General features: G+C 44.7%; 1 protein-coding gene across 1 annotated transcript; it reads left to right on the forward strand.

The window, feature by feature from the left end:
- The first annotated feature begins 1,653 nt into the window (after positions 1-1,653).
- On the forward strand, positions 1,654-22,658 carry LOC132389712 (zinc finger protein 229-like). Its single transcript, XM_059962277.1, has 3 exons — positions 1,654-1,664; positions 8,303-9,812; positions 18,728-22,658. The coding sequence occupies exon 2, from the start codon at positions 8,626-8,628 to the stop codon at positions 9,763-9,765; it is 1,140 nt and encodes a 379-aa protein (XP_059818260.1). The 5' UTR covers positions 1,654-1,664; positions 8,303-8,625; the 3' UTR covers positions 9,766-9,812; positions 18,728-22,658.
- Positions 22,659-23,193: the final 535 nt, after the last annotated feature.

Raw genomic sequence — 23,193 nt, forward strand, 5'->3', positions numbered from 1 at the left:
GGTGACTGAAGGCAGCTGCGGGTTCATGAGGGACTGTTACTGTCAGATTCTGCAGTTCTTGCGGCTACTCATCACACCCAGGACTGAACCCTGGTCACTGAGCATTGGAGGAGTCTGTTCTGCTGATGTTAGCCATAAATTTGACTGGTGTTTAATATTTTGGATCTGTGAAAGATAAATCCAATCTGTATCAAATCCCATGTCGCAGGTACTTACTGTCACTGCCAAACTCACAATGTACACTAGAGAGGCCATTCAGTCTATCTTGTCCCTGCCCAGTTTTCTTTTCCATATCAGTGTTTTAAAACTTATCTCTCACTATCCCCGTTGCAACTTGTCACCACTCTGTGGGAGAAGAGACTTTGCTTGAATTTCATAGAATCAGAGAAATCTGCAGCAAAGTACAGGCCCTTCGGCCCACAATGTTTTTCTGACCATGTAACCTACTCTAGAAAATGCCTAGAATTACACTACCACAGGACCCTCTATTTCCCTAAGCTCCATGTACCTCTCTAAGATTCTCTTAAAAGATTCTATTGTACCCGTCTCTACCACCATCGCTGACAGTGCAGTCCACACACCCACCACTATCTGTATAAAAAATATATATCTCTGACATCTCCCTTGAACTACTTCCAAGCACCTTAACCATGCCCCCTACGTGTTCGCCATCTCAGCCCTGGGGAAAAAGCCTCTGACTTTTCACACGATCAATGCCTCTCATCATCTTATACACCTGCATGAATTTCCTACATGATTTTCCCCAGACTAATTAACATGATGAGCTCGCTGAGTATTTGACCTTCCCCAGCGCTCTGGACTAAGGTGGTTAAACTCCTTTTTCCCTGCTCTTTTCAAGCTTTGTGTCATTTCCACTAATTTCAAAGGACTGTGCCTCAGACAGCTGGGTTGTTGCAATGCGCTTCTAAAGCCTGACAGCAGACTGGCGAGTGAATCTTCGATGGAGCAGAGTCAGAAAACAAAGAGTTACCAGCACCAATCAGGGCTTTGGGGCTCCGGAAAGAGATGGGGTCTGGAGGTTACGAGCAGGAGGAGGAAGAGGAACCAGACCAGCAGGATGTGGCTGTGAATGAAAGATGAGAAACATTTGGAAACTGGTTAATTGAAAAACAAAATGGTTAATTTCTACAAAACATTGCAGGTAATCAGCAGATCAGGCAGCAAATGTGGAGACGAATAAATGGGCAGCATTTAAGCCGAGCCCTTTCAGCATGTCTAGACTGTGTACTCCTCTGCTTAGTTGCTGCCTGAACTGCAGAGCTCCTTCAGCATTTTGTGTGTGTGCGTCTCTGTATTTCCAGCAACTGCAGATTCACTTTTGTTTCTCATCTGCATTTGTATAAGGATTGTACTTTTGCATTAGATACACGAAATGCCTGTTGATATTGAGTGTATCGTTTATGGGAGCCGCTTTCTGCGTTAAGAAAGCTGCTGAGTTTTCTACACACAAAAAAAACCTGTGATATGGACATGGAACCTGTGCTTGCAGAAATTTTTAATGGCACCATGATTACCCATAAAGCCGCGCGTTTAACATTGCGTTGTCGTTTGCAGCACCAATCAAATGCGCAGGCGCAGGGTTGCTGCCGTCTCCGATAACTACGCATGCGCTTAGAATACAAAATGTATGGAGGATCGAGAAGGTAAGGACTTTTTCGACTCTAATTGAGTGACAATTGCTGTGGGAACCGGAGACTGTGGCCCGCAAACTCGGCACAGGCAGGTCTTTTCCTTCTCTCTCAGCCCCACGATCCGTACACGGGCCCCGGGGAGCTTCCGGGTAATCAGGGAATGGGAACAGATAGATCTCACAGACGGAGCTGAGCTCCAGCTATCTGAATGCAAGGATTAAGAACTGGGAAAAAGTGAACAAAATCTTTCTATCAGCTGTCGAGAAAATCTGCAGCTGCTGGAAATCCAAGCAACACACACAGAATGCCGGAGGAACTCAGCTTTTGTACTCTTTTCCATAGGTGCCGCCCGGCCTGCTGAGTTCCTCCTGCATTTTGTGTGTGTTGCTTGTTCTGCCTGCTCTTGTTCTGGAGTTTTCTACACGTGAGGATATGTTTTTACCCATTCTCTTGCTCTGGACTGTTCTATCGGTGAGAACATGTTTTGACCCATTCTCTCTGGGTACATAATGATATCAAAACAACTGTGCCCTGGGCAACAAGTAGCTTTCACATCACAAATGTGCCAGACTCCAATGAGACAGACTACTGTCCTTCCCTTCATATTCACTGGGATTATCATCACCGTCAGTCACCTGAGGGAGGGTTCAGGGGAAATATTTATGTACAATAGAGAAACTGGTGATACCTGTGTGTATTGTGGTGATGCAAAAGTTGCTGGATAATTTGCAAATGGGAAGAAGGGGAGTGATATTTGGAAGTCTGATTTTTTTAAAGCATCATTCAACAAGAAAATTGCATACAATGACATGCAAAAGTTTGGGCACCACTGGTCAACATTTCTGTCCCTGTGAACAGCTAAGCGAGTGAAACAATGACCTGATTTCCAAAAGGCACAATGTTAAAGATGACACTGTTTAATATTTTAAGCAAGATTACTCTTTTATATCCATCTTTTACAGTTTCAAAATAACAAAAAAGGGAAAGCGCACAAAGTAAAAGTTTGAGCACCCTGCATGGTCAATAGTTAATAACAACCCCTTTGGCAAGTATCACAGCTTCTATTTGCCTTCTGTAGCCAGCTAAAGGTTTTCCAATTCTTGTTTGGGGATTTTTGCCCATTCTTCCTTGCAAAAGGCTTCTAGTTCTGTGAGTTTCTTGGGCCGTCTTGCATGCACTGCTCTTTTGAGGTGTATCCACAGATTTTCGATGATGTTTAGGTCAGGGGCCTATAAGGGCCATGGCACAGCCTTCAGCTTGCGCTTCCTGAGGGAGTCCATTGTGGATTTTGAGGTCTGTTTACGATCATTATCCTGTTGTAGAAGCCATCCTCTTTTCATCTTCAGCTTTTTTACAGATGGTGTGATGTTTGCTTCCAGAACTTGCTGGTATTGAATTTAATTCATTTTTCCCTCTACCAGTGAAATGTTCCCCGTGCCACTGGCTGCAACACAAGCCCAAAACATGATCGACCCATCCCCATGGTTAACAGTTGGAGAGGTGTTCTTTTCATGAAATTCTGAACCACTTTTTCTCCAAACATACCTTTGCTCATTGCGGCCAAGAAGTTCTTTTTTTAACTTCATCAGTCCACAGGACTGGTTTCCAAGATGCATAAGGCTTGTATAGATGTTCCTTTGCAAACTTCTGATGCTGAGTTTTGTGGTGATGCTGTTTTGTGGTGAGGACACAGGAAAGGTTTTCTTCTGATGACTCTTCTATAAAGGTCATATTTGTGCAGGTGTCACTGCACAATAGAACAGTGCACCACCACTCCAGAGTCTGCTAAATATTCCTGAAGGTCTTTTGCAGTCAAACGGGGGTTTTGATTTCCCTTTCTAGCAATCCTACGAGCAGTTCTCTCGGAAGGATTTCTTGGTCTTCTAGACCTCAATTTGACCTCCACCATTCCTGTTAACTGCCATTTCTTAATTACAGTACGAATTGAGGAAATGGCTAACTGAAAACGCTTTGCTGTCTTCTTATAGCCTTTTCCTGCTTTGTGGGCATCATGTATTTTAATTTTCAGAGAGTTAGGCAGGGGCTTAGAGGAGCCCATGGCTGCTGATCGTTGAGACAAGGTTTGTGAAGTCAGGGTATTTATAAAGCTTTGAAAGTTGCAACACCTGGCTTTTCCTAATGAAGTTTGTGAACAAGCCATAGCCCTAACAAGGTAATTAAAAAGATAATTGGTAAAAGTTGTCTGACAGCTCAAATCTCTTGGGGTTCCCATACTTTTGCATGGTGCTCCTTTCTTTTTTTCTCACTCTAAAATTGTAAAAACAAAAATAATATACTAATCTTGCTTAAAATGTTGAAAAGAATGGTTCATCTTTAACATTATGACTTTTGGAGATCAGTTCATCTTCCACTCTGTTAACTATTCAGAATAACAGAAATTCTGAACGGGGTTCCCAAACTTTTGCGTGCCAATGTATATATGGTGTGCAAAAGCACTGGTGAGAAAATCCTTCAGTACTGCTACAGGCCTGTTACATGGGTTGTGTGAGAGTGAAGATGAAGTCGGTGAAACCCAGAGGAGATCAATGTGCTTATTGACAGTGATTTGCTAGCTGTAGAAATGAATACCTCTCTATATAAAATTCAGTGTGTACATATTGTTGTCACTGGGCACAAATTTGCACAGCACAAGGTTTTTGTGCACACTGGTGACTACAAATTGGAGGGAACTTTGGTGGAAGATGGGGAGACCTTCAGTGTCCCTGATACCCTCACCTACAAGATGTGCATCCAGCTGCAGCTTGTAACCCTGCACTTTGAGGAGTTGGAACTTGAAATGGATGAGTTCCAGTTCAGCTGGGAGTCGGAAGGGTAATGTGGTTAAATTGCCATTGCAGAGTACTCTTGTGGCCATCCCACACAACAACAGGTGGGCCAATATAGAAACTGTTTGGGGAGGAATTATCTGGCAGAGGTAAGTCAAAGGTGTGTTCGGGGATTCGATAGTTAGGGGAACATAACTAAAAGAGGATTAATATCCTAGTGGCAAGACTTGCAAGTGCTAGTGGGGGAGTTAAACTAAAGTTACAGGCAGGGTGGGAGCCAGAATGACAGAACAGATAATGGAGGGGGTTAATTGAATAGAATAGAATTGAATTGGCTTTATTACTTATATCCTTCATATACATGAGTAGAAATATTTGCATTACATTTGTGACTATATGTGCAATGTGCAATTTATGGTAATTTATAATAAATAGTATGTACAACTGGACAGTCAACATAACGTAGAAATACAGTTGTATCAGCATGAATTAGTCAGTCTGATGGCTTAGTGGAAGAAGCTGTCCCAGAGCCTGCTGGTCCTGGCTTTAAGTTGTCTGCACCAATCTCTGCAGAGTCCCCATACCAGGCAGTGACACAGCCAGTCACAATACTCTCAATTGTGACCCTGTTGAAAGTTCTTTGGATTGAGGTCCCCATTTCAAACTTTTCAATGCTCTGAGGTGAAAGAGGCACTGTTGTGTTTTTTGCACAACACAACCAGTATGTATGGACCATATATTGTGATATTGTAGCCATTATCAGAATTTGGTTCCAGCCAACAGTCTGAGGAATTTAGAGGGACAAATTTTTCTCTAGTGATCGCAGACTACGCCAAGAATCAAAGGTTGATATATTAACTGATTTTGATTTTCCATATATTGACTGAGACTAGTTGGAGTAGAGTTTGTCAAATGTGCCCTTAATCCGGATGTAGAATTCCCAATGTAGAAATGTGCAATAAGCTGTTAAGAAATGATCCAGGGCTGGTAACACAGAGTAGTGATCATAATGCCATGAGATTCCAAATAAATATGGGAAAAGAGAGGTCTGGACCACAGGTTGAGATTCTAAATTGGAGAGAGGTCAATTTTGATGGTGTCAGAAAGGATCTGACAAGTGTGCATTGGGACAGGCTGTTTTCTGGCAAATGTGCACTTGCTGAGTGGGAGTTCTTCAGAAGTGAAATATTGCGGGTGTAAAGTTTGTACGTGCTTGCAAAATTAAAAGTTGAACTGGTGCAGGGAACCTTGGTTTTCAAGAGATATTGAGGCCCTGGATATTTTGTTCCTCTAAATGCCTCAGACTGTTGGGTGCTCCCAAGACTCATTACTGACTACAATATCATAATTCCACACCATGAGCTCATCCGACAATGTTTTCAGCTGTCTTCTCTTGGTTTTTAAAAGCTTCCCAATAGTTTCTGCTCTTTTGTTTGCCCTCACTTTGGCTTTTATGTTGGCTTTAGCTTCTCATTTCAGCCACAGTTGTGTCCTCATGCCTTTCCAATGCTTCCACTTCTTTGGGATGTGTCTATCACTCACCTTCCGATTTTCTGCCAGAAACTCCAGCCATTGCTGCTCCGTCATCACTCCTACCAGATTCCCCTTCCAGACAAGTTTGGCCAGCTTCTCTGTCACAGAAACATGGAGACAGTCAGAACAGAAACATGCCCACTCTGGACGATCGGAATGGTAATCTATACGGGAGACAAAATAGATGGGGGAGGTTTTAAATAGTAGTTTTGCATCTGTACTTACTCAGAAGATGGACAAAGAGTCTATAGAAGTGAGGCAAAGCAGCATCAACTTCATGGACCCTGTATAGATTACAGAGGTGGAAGTGTTTGCTGTCTTAAGGCAAATTAGTGTGGATAAATTCCCAGGGCTTGAAATGTTGATCCCTGTGACCCTGCGGAAGACAAGTGCAGAAATTGTCGGGGTCCAAGCACAGATATTTAAATCATCCTTAGTGATAGGTGAGGTTCTGGAGGATTGGAGGACAGACAATGTTGTTCCACTGTTCAAGAAAAGCTCTAAAATTAAGCTAGGAAGTGATATGTTGGTGAATTTCACAGCAGTAGTGAGAAAGTCATTGGGACATGTGTGCAGGAACCGGATATACAAGTATTTGGATAGATGTGGACTGATTAAGGATAGACAGCATGGCTTTATGCATGGTAGGTCATGTCTAACCAATCTCATGGAGCTACTTGAGGAAGTTATCAGGAAAGTGGACGAAGACAAGGCAGTGGATGTTGTTTACATCGACTTGAGGAAGGCACGACGAAGTCTCATTGGGAGGCTGGTCAAGAAGGTTCAGTCATTCAGCATTCAAGATGAGACAGTGAAGTGGATGAGACACGGTCTTTGTGAGAAGCTACAGTGTGGTAGCAGATGATTGCCTCTCTGACCGGAGGCCTGTGTCTAGCGGTGTGCCACAGGGATCAGTGCTGGATCTGTTGTTGTTTGTCATCTATATCAGTAATCTGGATGATAGTGTGGTTAACTGGATCAGCAAATTTGTGGATGACAACAAGACCGGTGGTGTAGTGGACAGTGAGGAAGACTATCATGGCTTGCGGTGTGATTAGGACCAGCTGGGAAAATGGTTTGAGAAATGGAAAATGGAATTTAATGCAGACAAGTATGAGGTGTTGTACTTTGGTATGACCTACCAAGGGAGGTCTTTCAGAGTGACTGGTCGGGCATGGAGGAGTGTTGTAAAAGAAAGGGACCTGGGAATACAAGTCGTTATTTCACTGAAAGTGGTGTCACAGTTAGATTGTGATGGAAAGCAAGATTTCAGCCCAATGGGCTTCAGGAACGAAAGTACTGACAACAATAAGTGGATGTTATGTTGACTTGCAGCAGACATTGGTGAGGCCAAATTTGGAGTATTGTGTGCAGTTTCGGTCACCAAGCTGCAGGAAAAATGTAAAAGAGGTTGAAAGAGTTCAGAGAAAATTCACAAAGATGTTGCCAGGTCTAGAGGACTTGGGTTATATGTAGAGATTGAACAGGTCAGGACTTTATTCCTTGGAAAATTAGAGATTTAGGGGAGACTTGATTGTGATGGAGGTAACTGCAAGCTGGATTTCTCCACTGAGATGGTGTGTGACTGCAAGCAGAAGCCATGGGTTAAGGGTGAAAGGTGAAACATTAAGGGGAACATGAGGGGAAACTTCTTCACACAGACAGTCATCTGGCTGTGGAATGAGCAGCCATTACGAGTGGTGCATGCAAGCTCAATTTCAATATTTAAGAGGTTTGTGTAGGTGCCTGGATGGTAGCGGTATGGGAGTGGGCAGATTAAATAGTTCAGCACAAACCAGATGGCCGAAAGAGCCTGTTTCAGTGTTGTACTGTGACAAAAACCTGAAATAATACAAAAATTCACTCTTAAGTCCTTTTAACAGCTGTACGGACCAACCATTCATCTCAGCAGGAATTTTTTATATGGCGTTAAAACTGTGGCACTTTAAGTTAATAATACATAAAAGAAAATCCCTGCTGCACGTCAAGAAACACTATTTGTGTGAGACTGTTTCAGTTACTGTGGGGCCAGGCACCCATGCAGCTCAGCAGGAACAGGGAATAATACCAATGGAGAGAGTCAAAGTGAGCTAATGCTCAAATTGGAGATGGCAGAAATGCCCCATTCTTATAGAGACAGGAAGAGTATCAGGGAATTGATGGTCATTCCAGCTACCAGCACTCTGCCCAGTCAGGAGATGATATCTCTGTCCAACTTGGGTTCAACCTCTCTGTAACAGTGTGATACCAGATCAAACTTTGGCAACTCATGTAATCTCATCTGAAGTGTTGTCCTAAACCCATTGATGGATTTTGTAAATCTTTCCACAGGTTAAAAATGAGAAGGAATTTGTCTAGAGAAAGCTCAATCATGGCATATCAGTTTTGCTGTCTCTGTCCGGATATTTAAGAAGCAGAGCAAGGGATTCAATCGAATATCCTTCCTGCTCAGACAGTGGGAATGGATTCACTTGGTCATCTGAACTGAACGTACATCAGCGAGTTCACACTGGGCAAGGCCATTCATCTATTCTGTGTCTGAGAAAGGATTCAGTCGGTCTGCCCACCTGTGGACACACCAATCAATTAACACCGGGCAGAGGCTAGTCATCTGCTGAAGTTCTGGGAAAGGATTCACTCCATCATCTGACCTCATGGCACACCAACGAGTTCACACCAGAGAGAGGCAGTTCACCTGCTCAGACTGTGGGAAGGGATTCACTCGGTCATCTGACCTAATGGCTCACCAGCGAGTACACACCGGAGAGCGGCCGTTCACCTGCTCGGACTGTGGGAAGGGATTCTCTTTATCTTCTCGCTTACTGACACATCAGCGAGTTCACACTGGGGTGAAGCCGTTCACCTGCTCAGTCTGTGAGAAGAGATTCACTCACTCTTCCACGCTACAGAGACACAAGCTTGTTCACACTGGGGAGAAGCCGTTCACCTGCTCAGTCTGTGGGAAGGGATTCACTCAGTCATCCAGTCTGCAGAATCATCAGCGAGTTCACACTGGGGAGAAGCCGTTCACCTGCTCAGAATGTGGGAAGGGATTCACTGAGTCATCACACCTACAGAGACACCAGCGAGTTCACACTGGAGAGAAGCCATTCACCTGCTCAGTCTGTGAGAAGAAGTTCACTAACTCTTCCACCCTACAGAGTCATCAGCGAGTTCACACTGGGGAGAAGCCATTCACATGCTCAGTCTGTGAGAAGGGATTCACTCATTCTTCCACCCTACGGAGACACCATCGAGTTCACACTAAGGAGAAGCTGTTTACCTGCTCAGTCTGTGGGATGAGATTCACTGATTCATCCTATCTGCGGAGTCACCAGCGAGTTCACACTGGGGAGAAGCCATTCACCTGCTCAGTCTGTGCGAAAGGATTCACTCTGTTATCCAACCTGCAGTGTCATCAGCGAGTTCACACTGGGGAGAAGCCATTCACCTGCTCAGACTGTGGGAAGGGATTCACTGTTTCAGCTAGCCTAATGGTACACCAGCGAGTTCACACTGGGCAGCGGCCGTTCACCTGCTCAGACTGTGGGAAGGGATTCACTTTGTCATCTAAACTACTGAAACACCAGCGAGTTCACACTGGGGAGAAACCATTCACCTGCTCAGTCTGTGAGAAGAGATTCAGTGACTCTTCCGCCCTACAGAGACACCAGCGAGTTCACACTGGGGAGAGGCCATTCACCTGCTCAGAATGTGGGAAGGGATTCACTCAGTCATGCCACCTACAGAGTCATCAGCGAGTTCACACCAGGGAGAAGCCGTTCACCTGCTGAGAATGTGGGAAAGGATTTGCTCAGTCATCCCAACTACCGGCACACCAGTAAGCTCACAATGGGGAATGGCCGTTGTTATGATTCCCTAGGTTTCGTTTACTGTGGACTGTCATTTTGAAATAAAGAAGGTGAATCAGTCTGACTTGCAGCTTGTTTACATCGCTAGCAGCTTGTTTAATTTTAACCAAGGACACGGACACTCAGAGTGAGACGGAGACGAAGGATGAAAAATGGAAGGTTCAAAACAAGGGAAATAGTGGCCAAAGCTCATGGTTTAGAATGTCCCTACGCCCACAAGTGTGGGTTAATTATCGTTTCAGCATACATCGAATGTGTGGTTGTCACCTTTTTTGATCCTTGGGAGTGGATCGGATTTGGGGTATCCTGTGAAGACCACTTATGTGTTAACCCTTGCCTAGTTGTGGTGTGGTAATTCACTTGAAGACAATATCACTTTTGACATGTCACTTTCGGTGGTAATTCGTATGTGGATTTGGAACACGACCAATAAAATCTACAGTGACTGTTCTCTCATTTTACCACCATGGAACCTGTGGAATTCGACATAATTGCCTTCTCTTAACATTTACCTTGGATTACAAATATCTCCCTCTCATCACCTATTCTGTGGTTGAATTGAACTTTCGTACTTTACCATCTCAAGACTCCAAGCCTTGTTTCCCCGGAGCTCAATAGTTCTGGAGTTACATTTACACACATATATATACATAACAATGTTCACTTTTGTTTATCTTGCTTAAGTTACTATATTAAAAGTAGATTCTAATAAAGATAGTTTTAACATCAAAAACAGACTCCACGTATACCTATTGCTGCTAGTTCGTTTCTAAAGCTTTACGATTCATAACAAAATTGGGGCCTGCGTCCATGATATGAACAGATTTTGGGTGTATTGATTAATTATCGATTTCATTGGGGAAATCCCTTTTGATTTATTTGTGTGTGGAAAATCAGCAGCGGATGCTGATAGGTTTGTGGAAGTGCCAACCTCTGAGGCATTAGAGGACGCCAGAAAGGTTGAGTTGTTGAGTATTGCTCGGAGGTTAAAACTTGCTATGTTGAAATTAACAATGAGGAGGGCACAGGTGCAGAGGATAATAGCTGAACATTATGTATCTGAGGGATTGTTTAAAGTGGAGGAGTTGTAGGTGTATCCTAAAAGTAAACCTAGTGAACTTGAACTCCTGTACGTGAGAAAAATTAAAGATGGAGGCTGCGGAAAGGCAAAGGCAGTTTGAGGTGAGAGACGCAGAAAAACAGAGAGAAGAGGCAGAAAAACACAAGGAGGAAGCAGAAAGACAGAGGCTGTTCGAGCTGGAAAAGATAGAGAGATTTCAGCAAAGGGGTCCAGCGTTAGACTCTGGTGATAAGTTTGAGGCCAGTTGTGAAGTTAAACTGGTACCTCCATTTGACATGGCGGTGGTTGATAAATACTTCCAGCATTTTGAGAAGGTTGCTCAGAGTTTAAAGTGCCCAATAGAGGGTTGGTTCTCTTACAAAGTGTAATTAAGGGGGAGGCTCAGCAAGCCTATTATGCTTTGACAATCGATGAAGCAGCTGAGTATGACATAGTGAAACAGGCTGTGTTCAAAGCTTACGAGTTGGTCCCAGAATCCTACAGGCAGAAGTTTATAAATTTGTGGAAATCTGTGAACCACACTTATATGGAATTCGCTTTTGAGAAGTTTGTGCGTTTTAATGACTGGTTCACATATAAAAATAGAAGTGATAATTTTAACAGCTTGAAAGTGTTGCTTTTAATTGAAGCATTCAAAAGGTGCATTCCTGATAACATAAAGACGTATTTAGATGAGAAGGATGCTGCCACTTTGCAGGAGTCTGCTAGATTAGCAGATGTTTGCTTTAATTCATAAGGTTAAGTTTACCCAGACTAAGAACTTCCAAAACAGTACCAGGGATAACCAGGGTAAACCAGTAATTAAAGCTGGGACTAGTGACACGAGTAAGGATGAAGGGAAGCAGTTGAAGGAGAAATATTCTGGTCTTACTTGTTACTATTGTAAGAAAGCTGGTCATATGATGGCTAATTGTTCCATCCTGAAGAAGAAAAAGGAAATGGAGGCAGTCCCAATTGCCTGTGTTCAATACGTTGAAGCACCTGTAAAGCCACAGGGTTCTGAACATTCTGTTGAGGCTCAGTTAAGGTCTGAGAGGTCTGACCGAGTTAAGAAGGCTTTCGATCATTTTAGGTCAAATGGGTTTGTATTAGTAAAGGAAGGGTCAACCCCGGTAACAGTGAAAATTCTTCGAGTTACTGGGGCTTCTCAGTCACTTATATTAGACAGTGTTCTAAAGTTTGGTGATGAGACTAACACTGGTGTGGTAAATCTTATTAAAAGGCATTGGGGGCGGTATGGTTTCTGTGCCATTGCACAAGGTAACTTTACAGTCATGGTTGGTTTCGGGACCTGTTGAGATCGGATTAAGCTCCATTTTACCGGTGGAAGATGTCACTTTGCTGTTAGGGAATGACCTGGCAGATGGTGAAGTTGTTCCTGCAGTGCAGTTGACAACTATGCCAACCACTGACGACCCACAGATTGATTTTAACATTTATCCTTCCTGTGCAGTAACTCGAAGTATGGCTAGAAAGTCTGCCGACGGAGACGGTTCTGTGCAGCATGATTCTGATACCAATGATAGCCAAAATCGGGATTCAGGTTATGAAGACTTGTCAGGGACTTTTCTGCCTTCATTGTTTCAACATGATTCAGGTAGTAAGTCTGATGAGAAAGATTTATCCCTGTCTAGGAAGGAGTTTATAGCAGAACAGAACCGCGACCCTGAGATTGAAGCTTTAAAAGAAACAGCTCTCTCAGATGATGAGATTAAGAAAGTGCCAGTAGGGTATTATCTCAAGGATGGAGTGATAATGAGGAAGTGGAGGCCACCTGCTATACCAGCGAGTGAGGAATAGGCAATTGTTCACCAAGTTGTAGTTCCTAAAGCTTATAGGGCTGAAATTTTAACTTTGGCCACAGTATGCCTTTTGGTGGCCATATTGGAGTGAATGAAACTGTAAACAGGATTATGAAAGAATTTTACTGGCCTAATTTGAGGAAAGATGTTGTGACCTTTCGCAGAACCTGTCACACTTGTCAAGTTGTGGGTAAAACTAATCAGGTCACCCCAGTGGCTCCACTGTGGTCTATACCTTCATTCGTTGAACCTTTTTCAAAATTTATCGTGGATTGTGTTGGCCAATTGCCAAACACTAAAGCTGGCCGTCAGTAACTGCTAAATATTATGTGTACTGCATCCAGGTTCCCAGAGGCAATACCTCTCAGAAATATTAAAGCTAAAACTGTGGCGAAGGCTCTTACCAAGTTTTTTACTTTATCTGGTTTGCTTACAGAAATCCAGTCTGATCACGGAAGTAATTTTACATCTGAATTATTCCAGCAGGTAGTTTGTGAACTAGGAACTAAACAAATTACATCATCTGCATACCATCCAGAATCACAAGGGGCTTTGGAAAGATTTCACTCTACCCTCAAAACAATGATTAGTACATACTGTGTTGAGAATGGAAAAGACTAGGATGAAGGAATACATTTGCTTTTGTTCGTAGTAAGAGAGTTGGTACAGGAATCACTGGGCTTTAGTCCATTTGAACTTGTATTTGGTCATAGAGTGAGGGGACCTTCGGTCTTGTTAAGGGAACAGTGGATTGATGGGGATTTACATGTTAACTTGTTAGACTTTGTTTTGAAGTTCCAAAATAAACTACACCAGGCCTGTAGTCTACTAAGACAAAACTTAAAGGTTTCTCAAAACAGGATGAAGTGTTGGTTTGATAAGCGGGCTTGCAAAGGAAAATAGAAGGTGGGGGATAAGGTGCTTGCCTTATTTCCAATGTTGATGAATCCACTTCAGGTGAAGTTCTATGGACCATATGAAATAGCTTCTCAAATTAATGATGTGAATTATGGTATTAAAACACCTGACAGACGTAAACTAACTCAGGTGGCACACATAAATATGATAAAGCCTTATTTTGACAAGCAGGCACCGGCTTTGAGTGTTGTTGTCAAAACATATTAATCTGGCAACCCTGAGAAGGCAACAATTGACTCGTCTGAGCCTTTTCACAAGCCAAACATGGTCCCAGTTAGGCTAATGAACTCGGTTGTTCTAGAAAACTTTGATAACAAGTTGGCTCATCTGCAGCCAAAGCAACAACAACAGCTGAAAGGAATTGATTCTGAAGTTTAAGGATGTTCTCCCGATGTTCCCAAGCAAACCACGGTCGCAGTACGTGACGTAGATATTGGTCAAGCCAAACCGATTAAACAACACCCATATCGCATGAACATAGAAAATGTAAATTGGCTGAGCAATTGTTGTAAGTGGAAATACTTGGTAGGTCTCAAAGACAAGGAATTTGGACACACAGTCTTGGCAGTAAAGCATTTTATTTACAGAAGGCAAACGTGGGGAAATGGCGACAGAAGCAACACGCACATGCACACAATTTACAGCAGTCGTGGAGAAAGTCGGATCGGCAATAAAACACACACGGACAATTACTAACGAACGTGGGGAAGTCTCCTGGGAAGAAAGTACACGCCCGCGCGCGCACGCACACACACACACACACACACGCGCGCGCGCACACACGCACACACACACACACACACACACACACACACACACACACACACACACACACACACACACACACACACACACACACACACACACACACACACACACACACACACAACCAATGCGATATCCGCCACCCCTTGACCGAGTGCAGGCACGGCTCTGTACTATTCGGGACAATAATTGACGCTCCCAACCCTATTCAATGCACAGCTCACTAACAATTTCTCCAGCGCAGTTCCACGGTTCTCAGACTGGAGTGAAGCAAATATGTGTGTGTAAATATAATTCCCAAACTATTGAGCTTGGGGGAAACAAGGCTTAGAGTCGAGAGATGCTAGAACATGAAAGTTCAGTTAATCCACGGAATATAAGATGGGAGAGAGATATTTGTAACCCAGGGTCAAACGTAGAGAGAAGGCAATCACGCCGAATTCCACGGGTTCCACGGTGGTAATTAATAAATATCGGTGGTGGAAGATCCTCCGTCGAGCCGTTCCAAATCCACACACGAATTACCACCAGAGTGATCTGTCACAGGGATGCCGTCTTCAAGGGGTTACCACATCACACACCCAGGCAAGGGTTAACTTCGAGTGGCCCCACAGGACATTCCCAGATCCACTCCTTTGGACAATACGGAGTGACAGCCACACATCCGATGTGCACCGGATCGCTGATCACCCCACCCTTGTGGGTGTAGCAGAGTTCCAAATCCCCAGCCTCGACAAGCTGGAACTGCTGCCTTTTCCAGGTTCGCTCCTCTCTCTCTCTCTCTCTCTTCCGACTCCTGACCGTGTCTGTGTCCTTGTTTTAAAGGTAAACAAGCTGCGAGTCGGTCAGTGAACAACATCATAGTCCTGCCTCACTGAAGCGCTGTGTTAAAGTGACAGTCCACAGTGAACGAAACCTGCGGGTCCGTAACAGTGCATTGATGGGCGAGGAGGGGTCAAACCTTGATTGGCAGGTGACGTGCCTTCACGTCAACACGTGAAAGGAAAACACGACAGCCTTGTGTGATATTAAATAGTCCGTGTGATGGAGCGAGTAGTAATGAATGAGCGAGGAGATTCGTCAGCTCAGAGTTTCTCCAGCGAGATCGCGGACAGCTGGAAGACAGGGTGAATCTCACACAGCATGCGTGAAACTTTTTACCGTGTGAGAAAGATATGGTACTTGGTCATTGCCGTGATCGGTGTTCCTGGTAAGAACACAAGCAAATTAACATCTTAAGTTTTGTGTGCGCCGTCCGTGGGCTCGTTCAGTGACCGACAGCGCTGGGATGTCGGAGTATCAGAGAGAGCGGTGTTCACATTGCGACCAATCTCTGTGTTCGTTCAGAAGTTTTAATTCACGGCTTCTGCTGGAAGTAAACCGGCAGCTGAAGCGGCCGTAGAGAGGAAGATCGGGTAGATGGATTCACTTTGTAGATTCGTAGCGGGCAGTTGTGATTTATCAATGCAAAGTCGCTGTCAAGTAAACCTCGATAATCCACCTCGCTCGCCACCTTTAAGGCTATTTGGTTTTATACCGTTTCATTAGAGCAACGTGCTTTAAATTCAAAATTCAAGGTATTGTGCTCTGATTAAAGAAATACCTGCAAATTTGAAGGGAACGCGGAAAGCGAAAGGACTTTGAGATTCAGGGGAGAGAGGTCGACTGCATTTGTAAGTCAGACTCCGAATATAAGTCAAGTAAGGGCCTGTGTGCGTGTTTTGTACCAGGGTTTATTACCACGCCCTGTTATCCGTGAAGTGAAGCAGGAGTTAAGAGCAAGCCCAGCGGCGTCCGTTAGGGATCAGATGGGGTAAGGCGCACGCGATACTCCGTTCTTGTACAATATGCTTTGAAACATTTAGAATAATGCTGAAGTAATTCAGAGCGGCCCCAAAAGAGGCAGATCTTTTGGAGTACCGACGCTGTCTTTGATGATATAAGCACTAGCGTGCTAAATAATTTAAAGTTCAGCGGGTCAAGCAGAAACCAGAAAAAGGAAAATTGAACCTTTCTGATCGGAGTCGTTGAGAGCGGGTGAAGGAACCCCGGCGAAGAGCAGTTGCGGAATTTAAAAGAAGCCATCCAAGCGGAGGTGGGGTGTGGGGCGGGTGCTGTGTGCGGGTGATAAACGGGGAGTCAAGAAGGAGACGCAGGCATTGGAACGGTGGAAATGAATTTGCTTTGAACTTTGTAGATGGACAGAGGTGGAGGGAGCGGGACTTCGCTGCTCAGTGAGGGTGCCAGGACATAGGTGACAGGAACGCGGTAATCAGCATCGCTGAGAAAGTTGCCGAGGTACCCAGGTTTTACACATCAGTCCAAAACCTGACGGGGGGAGTTTTATATTGATTTCTGAAGCGCTCTCGGCGATCCGTTGATAACGCCTTCTTCCCAAACCCTGTTCCATTTCCAGTATCGAGTACGTTCTCCGTTCACCCCGCATGCATTCGTGAGAGCGATCTGAGATTCCCGCATTATTCCTTTTAAATCCCCAGAAATGAGTTGTCTGAACAGTTTGATTGTACTCGATTTCCAGCTTGTCTCTGCCCTGAGACCCACTGATCGGTGAGACAGTAATTCACTCATTCTGTTTGCTGTTCCCCCAGTGAATTTAGTGGCGATTGTGATCCTGTCCCGGGAAAAGTGCGGCCTCTCCACCTGCACCACTCGCTACCTGGTGGCCATGGCGACGGGGGATCTACTAACCATCATCTTTCAGGTCATATTGAGGCGGATCAGTTATTATTGCTTCCCCGGGACTTTCCTGGACATCACCCCCGTGTGCAGTGTGATCTCTGCACTGGCAGAGGCAGCTACTGACTGTTCTGTCTGGTTCACCGTCATGTTTACATTTGATCGGTTTGTCGCCATCTGTTGTCAGAAACGGAAAGCGAAAACTGCGGCTGTGGTTCTCACAACAACCGGCGTTCTGCTCTGCTTTACTAATGTGCCGTACTTCTTCATATATCACTCTGTGAAAGTGATCGACAATATACCCTGGGATTGTATTACGAAGCCGGGCTACTATACGGATCCCGGGTGGGTGGGATATGACTGGTTTACCACAGTTCTAACGCCATTACTCCCGTTCGTGTTCATAATACTGCTCAACGCTCTGACAGTCAGACACATTTTAGTGACGAGTCATGTCCGTAAGAGGTTGAGGGGTCAGAGCAAGACGGAGAACCGCAGTGACCCGGAGATGGAGAGCAGGAGGAGGTCTGTGATCTTACTTCTCACCATCTCCGGAAGCTTCATCATCCTGTGGTCGGTATTCGTTGCCGAATTCCTTTATTATATCATCGCCGGATTGGATCCAAATAATTACAACGATACGGAATACATACTTCAACACTCTGGACTCATGCTAATGATGTTAAGCTGCTGCACAAACACGTTTATTTATGGGGTAACTCAGTCCAAGTTCAGAGAGCAGTTCATCAGCGCAGCGAAATATCCGCTCACTTCAATTATCCAACTAATTAATGAAAAGAGTATCTAAGATCTTCTCAGAGGCGATCGCAGTGTTTTCATCCTGTTACTATGGAACTGAAGGTCACTGGAGAACGAGGCAGAGGTGAGAAATAAACTGTTTTATAGCCCGAGATAGACACAGCACGGGAACAGACTCTTCGGCATCCGCAGCCCGCGACCTCCACCTCCTAACAATTACTCAACTCATTCCAACATTTTCTTCACCATACTCCCGCTCCCGTTTCAGCCACACCCCTTTAGACAATGATAGGGCTGTTCAGGATCTGAGGACATTTAAGACCAAATCGGCAGATATGTAAGCCATCCGTTACTTTTGCATAATAATAGAACGAAAAAGAAAGTCAACATTCCGCACGAACTTACAGTAAACCTTACACTTGTCCTTCGCGTTAGGAAGCCCTGTTGTGGAGAAATATTTAACACCGCAGAAATCATGCATTCGAATTATAATTGTGGAAATTCCTATGGAAAACCCAGATGCCCACTCTGCTCCAGGGAAAGAATGTCATCTCACCTGACGATTTCGATTAAATTTCGACCCGAGGAAACTGCATGTCGAATCTCCTCTGCATTCACTCCAGTACAGTCGCAAGATTCTTATCACATTTCTCAGCTAAAACTGGTAAAGCCTGAGGTATGGACATGGAAAGCCTGTGTATGAAATCAAACTGAATTAAACTGTTGCAGGATTCTGTAATGTGTTGGCTAGCTGCTGTGCTTTCCTCAGCATTTTCTGCTTTTATCGTCTTGAATTTGTTGGCATTTTATTGTGTAATTTTGATATTTTTGTGCTAACCCCCTGACACCCTTTTACCACCAGCAACCGCTCCGTTTCTGGAAGGAGGTCTCCAACACTGAAACAGGCGTTGGACGGTTCCTGTCGACAGCTACTCTGCTCCGATTGAGGGGATGTGGATAGAAGGTCATGTTCATCCATTGGTTTATCATTCCATCCATGGCGACTCTGTAGAAGTAGATTCACTGTTTCTGACATGTGGAGTGTGTGATGGGACGGTGTGGAGGGAGCTTCACTCTATGCCTGACCCCGGAAGTGTGTGATGGGACGGTGGGCGGGAGCTTCACACTGTGTTTGATCCCTGGAGTGTGCAATGGGACTGTGTGGAAGGAGCTTCACTCTGTGTCTGTCCCCGGTAGTGTGTGATGGGACTGTGAGGAGTAAGCCTCACTTTGTGTCTGACCCCTGGAGAGTGTGATGGGACGGTGGGGAGGGAGCTTCACTCTGTGTCTGACCCCGGGATTGTTTGAAGCTAGGATGCGGAAGGATCGTCACTTAGTGTTTGACCCCGGGTGTGAGTGATTGGACGGTGTATAGGAATTTCACTCTGCGTCCGACCACGAGGAATGTGTGATGGATGATGCGGATGGAGCTGTTTTCTGTTTCGGACACAAGGAGCGTGGGATGGGCTTGTGCGGAGGGAGCTTCACTCTCTGTCAGGCCCCGGGCGTGTTTGGTGGGATGGTGCGGACAGAATTTCATTGTGTTTGTTATCCCCGGAATGCTTAATGGAACGTGCAGGGAGTTTCACTCAGTGTCTGAGGTGACGAGGTCGAATGAGCTTCACTGTGTATCTGACCCCGTGAGTGAAGCGAGGATGAGGAATGAGCCTCACTGCGGGGCTGACTCAATGTCACAGCGTTCGGCTGGAGCCGGTTCCGATTGAACATTTGGGGATAAAACCCGGAGCGCGGCCGTTAAAGGGGAGGATGGCTTTAAAGGGGACGGAGGGGAAGCGGCCAAAATGTCCCAATCCCAAACCACGGTTCATACATTCAGATGTTCACAATCTCACTCTCAGTCCGGGTCTGGGTTCCTGCAGAGATCTCAGTTCCTTCTTCCATTTCTGACTGAAATGATTGTACTGCAGATTGAAACAGATGGAAGGATACAGATGAAATAAACATATTACACAACAGTGTCAGTAGCAGGACAGTGGGTTAATGTTTCAATAACACTCATTGACAAATATTGCCAGAAAACCCACGGATCGGCTGAAATATTATCACATTATTAAGACAAACACTCATTCGATTGGGAGGGTCAGTATGAGGCGGTGGAGAGCGGGGACAGATCGAACTGTCAGCCAGTTTGTTCCCAGATCCAGCACCGTCAGTGATGGATTTGTACTGAGAGCAGAGACGCGATCCTCGGCACCAGAATCTGTGAAGCCGACAATGTGCAGCCTGGAGATGAAAGAGTGTGAGGATTAAGGACACAGAGACAGAAGGCAGTACAAATTCCCAATGTTTATCAGTTATACAATTACTGATCACATTAATGTTCAGTGTCAGACACCCAGTGACTGTAAACACAATCTCCCACAGTCTGCTACTTACCGCAGTTTCTGTATTTTACACTCCGGTTTCCTCTGAGCCGCAGACACCAGTTTCACTCCTGAATCTCCCAGTCAATCATCACTCAGGATCAGCTCCGTCAGTAATAGGTTTATACTGAGAGCGGAGACGAGATCCTCGGCACCAGAATCTGTGACACCGACATTGACCAGCCTGGAGATGAGAGAGAGTGAGGGTGAAGGGCACAGAAAGACAGGAGACGGTACAAATCCCCAGTGTTTATCAGTAACGCAATTACTGATCTCATTCATATTCAGTGTTAGACACCCAGTGACTGTAAACGCGATCTCCCACAGTCCGGTACATGACACCAGTGTCTGTATTTTACACTCTGGGTTTCTCAGAGACGCAGACACCAGTTTCAATCCTGAATCTCCCAGTTTATTTCACTCATGTTCAGCGTCGTCATTAACGCAGTGGGGCGGGTGGTCACCAGCACTGAACACCCTGGGAGCAGCTTGCCCTGGATTAAACTGTACACGATGTCAGACACCTTGCACCGGAATTCAGGATCTCTGCAAGTGTATTGTTGTTCTCTGTCTCTCCAGCTGTCAGAAAAATCAATTTTCTCACTGAGTTCATCAAAACCATCCAATATAAACAGCAACACCTCTGGGTTCTGTTCTATTTGAAGGTTACGGATGTCTTCATTAACTATACGCCGACTCTGAGACGGGTATCAGTAATATCTAACAACGTAACGGGCCAACACCCTCAGGCTGGATAAACGTCAAAGTGTCAGACTCAGTCCAGATTGCGTGTGCAAGGAAATGTGCAAAAACTTCATGAAGCTTTTCATTCCCCATGACGCCGCGAGATACTCCATTATGCAGGAACTGAACCGGGTCAAAAAATTTACTGGGTGTTTTTTATGGGCGGCCCAATAGTAACAGGGATACCGAGGGGCAGATAGGGAAACCGATCGTGAAAAGGTGTAAGAAGAACAGAGTTGTCGTGATGGGAGATCTTAATTTCCCGAATATCGAGTGGCATCTCCTGAGAGCTAGGGGTTTAGATGGAGTGGAGTTCGTTAAAACATACAACACAGAATAGTACAGGGCATTACAGGCCCTTCCGCCGACAATTTTGTGCCGACCCTCAAACCCTGCTTCCCATAAAACCACCCACCGTGAATTTCTCTATATACCTGTCTAGAAGTCTCTTAAACTTCACTAGTGTATCAGCCTCCACCACTTACTCAAGCAGTGTACTCCACGCACCAACCACTGTCTGAGTGAAAAATCTTCCTCCAATATCCCCCTTAAACTTCACTCCCATTACCTTAAAGTCATGTCCTCTTTTACTGAGCAGAGGAGCCCTGGTTGTTCATTCTGTCTATTCCTCTTAATATCTTGAACATCTCTATCATGTCTCCTCTCATCCTCCTTCTGTCCAAAGAGTAAAGCCCTAGCTCCCTTAATCTCTGATCATAATCCATACTCTCTAAACCAGACAGCATTCTGGTAAATCTCCTCTGTACCCTTTTAGGTTTATTTTGAAGATCCTGGCCTCGCGTTACACGCTGACTTGGATTATTCGCGGGAATGGACCCGCCATCGGGGTCTCACGACTGGCCGTTCTTCCACTCGGCCGAGAAGATTAGGGCGCCTTCGGAGCTTCCGGATTTCGTGGCCCTGGAAGCGGGCGGAGTCGAGTTTGGTGCTTCTACAGGAAATCGGTGTCTCCTGATAGGCAGAAAATCGAAAGCAGCAAGTTGGCTGTTGGCTGTGTGCCCAGAATTCTTTGGGCAGAAAAAGTGAAGCAACAGATTATTAACACCATAAATCAGCGAGTGTCTGAGTCCCCGGGCCAACTCTTTTTCCCTTATTAGAGAGAGAGAGAGCCTGTGGTATGTCGAATCACCGGGTGAACAAATAGTCTTTGGGTACTCCAGGTCCATGTCTTTATTGATGTTTTGCAGCACGTTTGAATGCTAGCTGGGGGGCGCTGACATTATTTTTTGCTGGTGGTGCAGGGTGTGATCTTTGCTTTGCTGCTGATGACGCGTGGGAGGGCGGAGCTGCGGGGAATGTTGTAACATTTAACTGTCATTCACTCTTTCGGACACTCTACTGTTTTCGTGGATGGTTCTGAAGAAAAAACAATTTCAGGATGTATATTGTACACATTCCTCGACATTAAGTATACTCTGCTTTTGAAACTATGAAATTTTTGACTTTTCGAGGATGTGCTCTCTCTTAAATTTAGTCGCATGCTCTTCTTATCAGAATTGCAATGCTGTCCAGGAGGGCCTATAATATTCTTACTATTTACTATGTTTGTATTTGCACATTTTGTTGTATTTTGCACTCGTTCGCTTAGCGCTGTTGGTGTGGACATTCATTGATTCGGTTATGGTTACTGGGTTTATTTGTGCATGCCCGCAAAAATGTGGCTATTCGTTTCCACCTATATGGTGACATGTGGCTACTTTCGTAATAAATTTACTTTGAACTCTAAATATGGTCATCCCCGTTTAAATTGATCCGAGAGGACCAGCTGTTCATCGCCTTCAAAATGAAATCCTCTCTGTCAACTACTGTCATGTTCGCCGCAGTCGGTGGTGCAACTCTCGTCCTCAATTAATTTCCTCTTTAGCAGCGCATTCGGACCCAAACGTACTCATACGTCAAACACATTTCCATAACCAAGTGTCCATAATCCAGTCATTCACAACCACCTGCAGATTTTACGGGATTCACTCGTCTCACAGATGAAGAAAATAGCGTTAGTAATTTAAATAAATCCGCTAAAGGACTTTAAATATTATAATTATATGATAGTATAATATTATAATAAATATTAATATAAATATTACATAAATATAACAGATTATAAATATCGCTACATAATATTTAGGGAGGACGATTGCAAAACATCGCTTTGTCTTCCAATAGACTGTACAATCAAGCA

This window comes from Hypanus sabinus, unplaced genomic scaffold (genome assembly GCF_030144855.1).
Source record: "Hypanus sabinus isolate sHypSab1 unplaced genomic scaffold, sHypSab1.hap1 scaffold_634, whole genome shotgun sequence".
Taxonomy (NCBI): Eukaryota; Metazoa; Chordata; class Chondrichthyes; order Myliobatiformes; family Dasyatidae; genus Hypanus; species Hypanus sabinus.

What these genes read in the sequence shown, in the direction of transcription:
- LOC132389712 (XM_059962277.1), top strand. Translation starts at nt 8,626, where the DNA reads ATGGCACACCAACGAGTTCACACCAGAGAGAGGCAGTTCACCTGCTCA.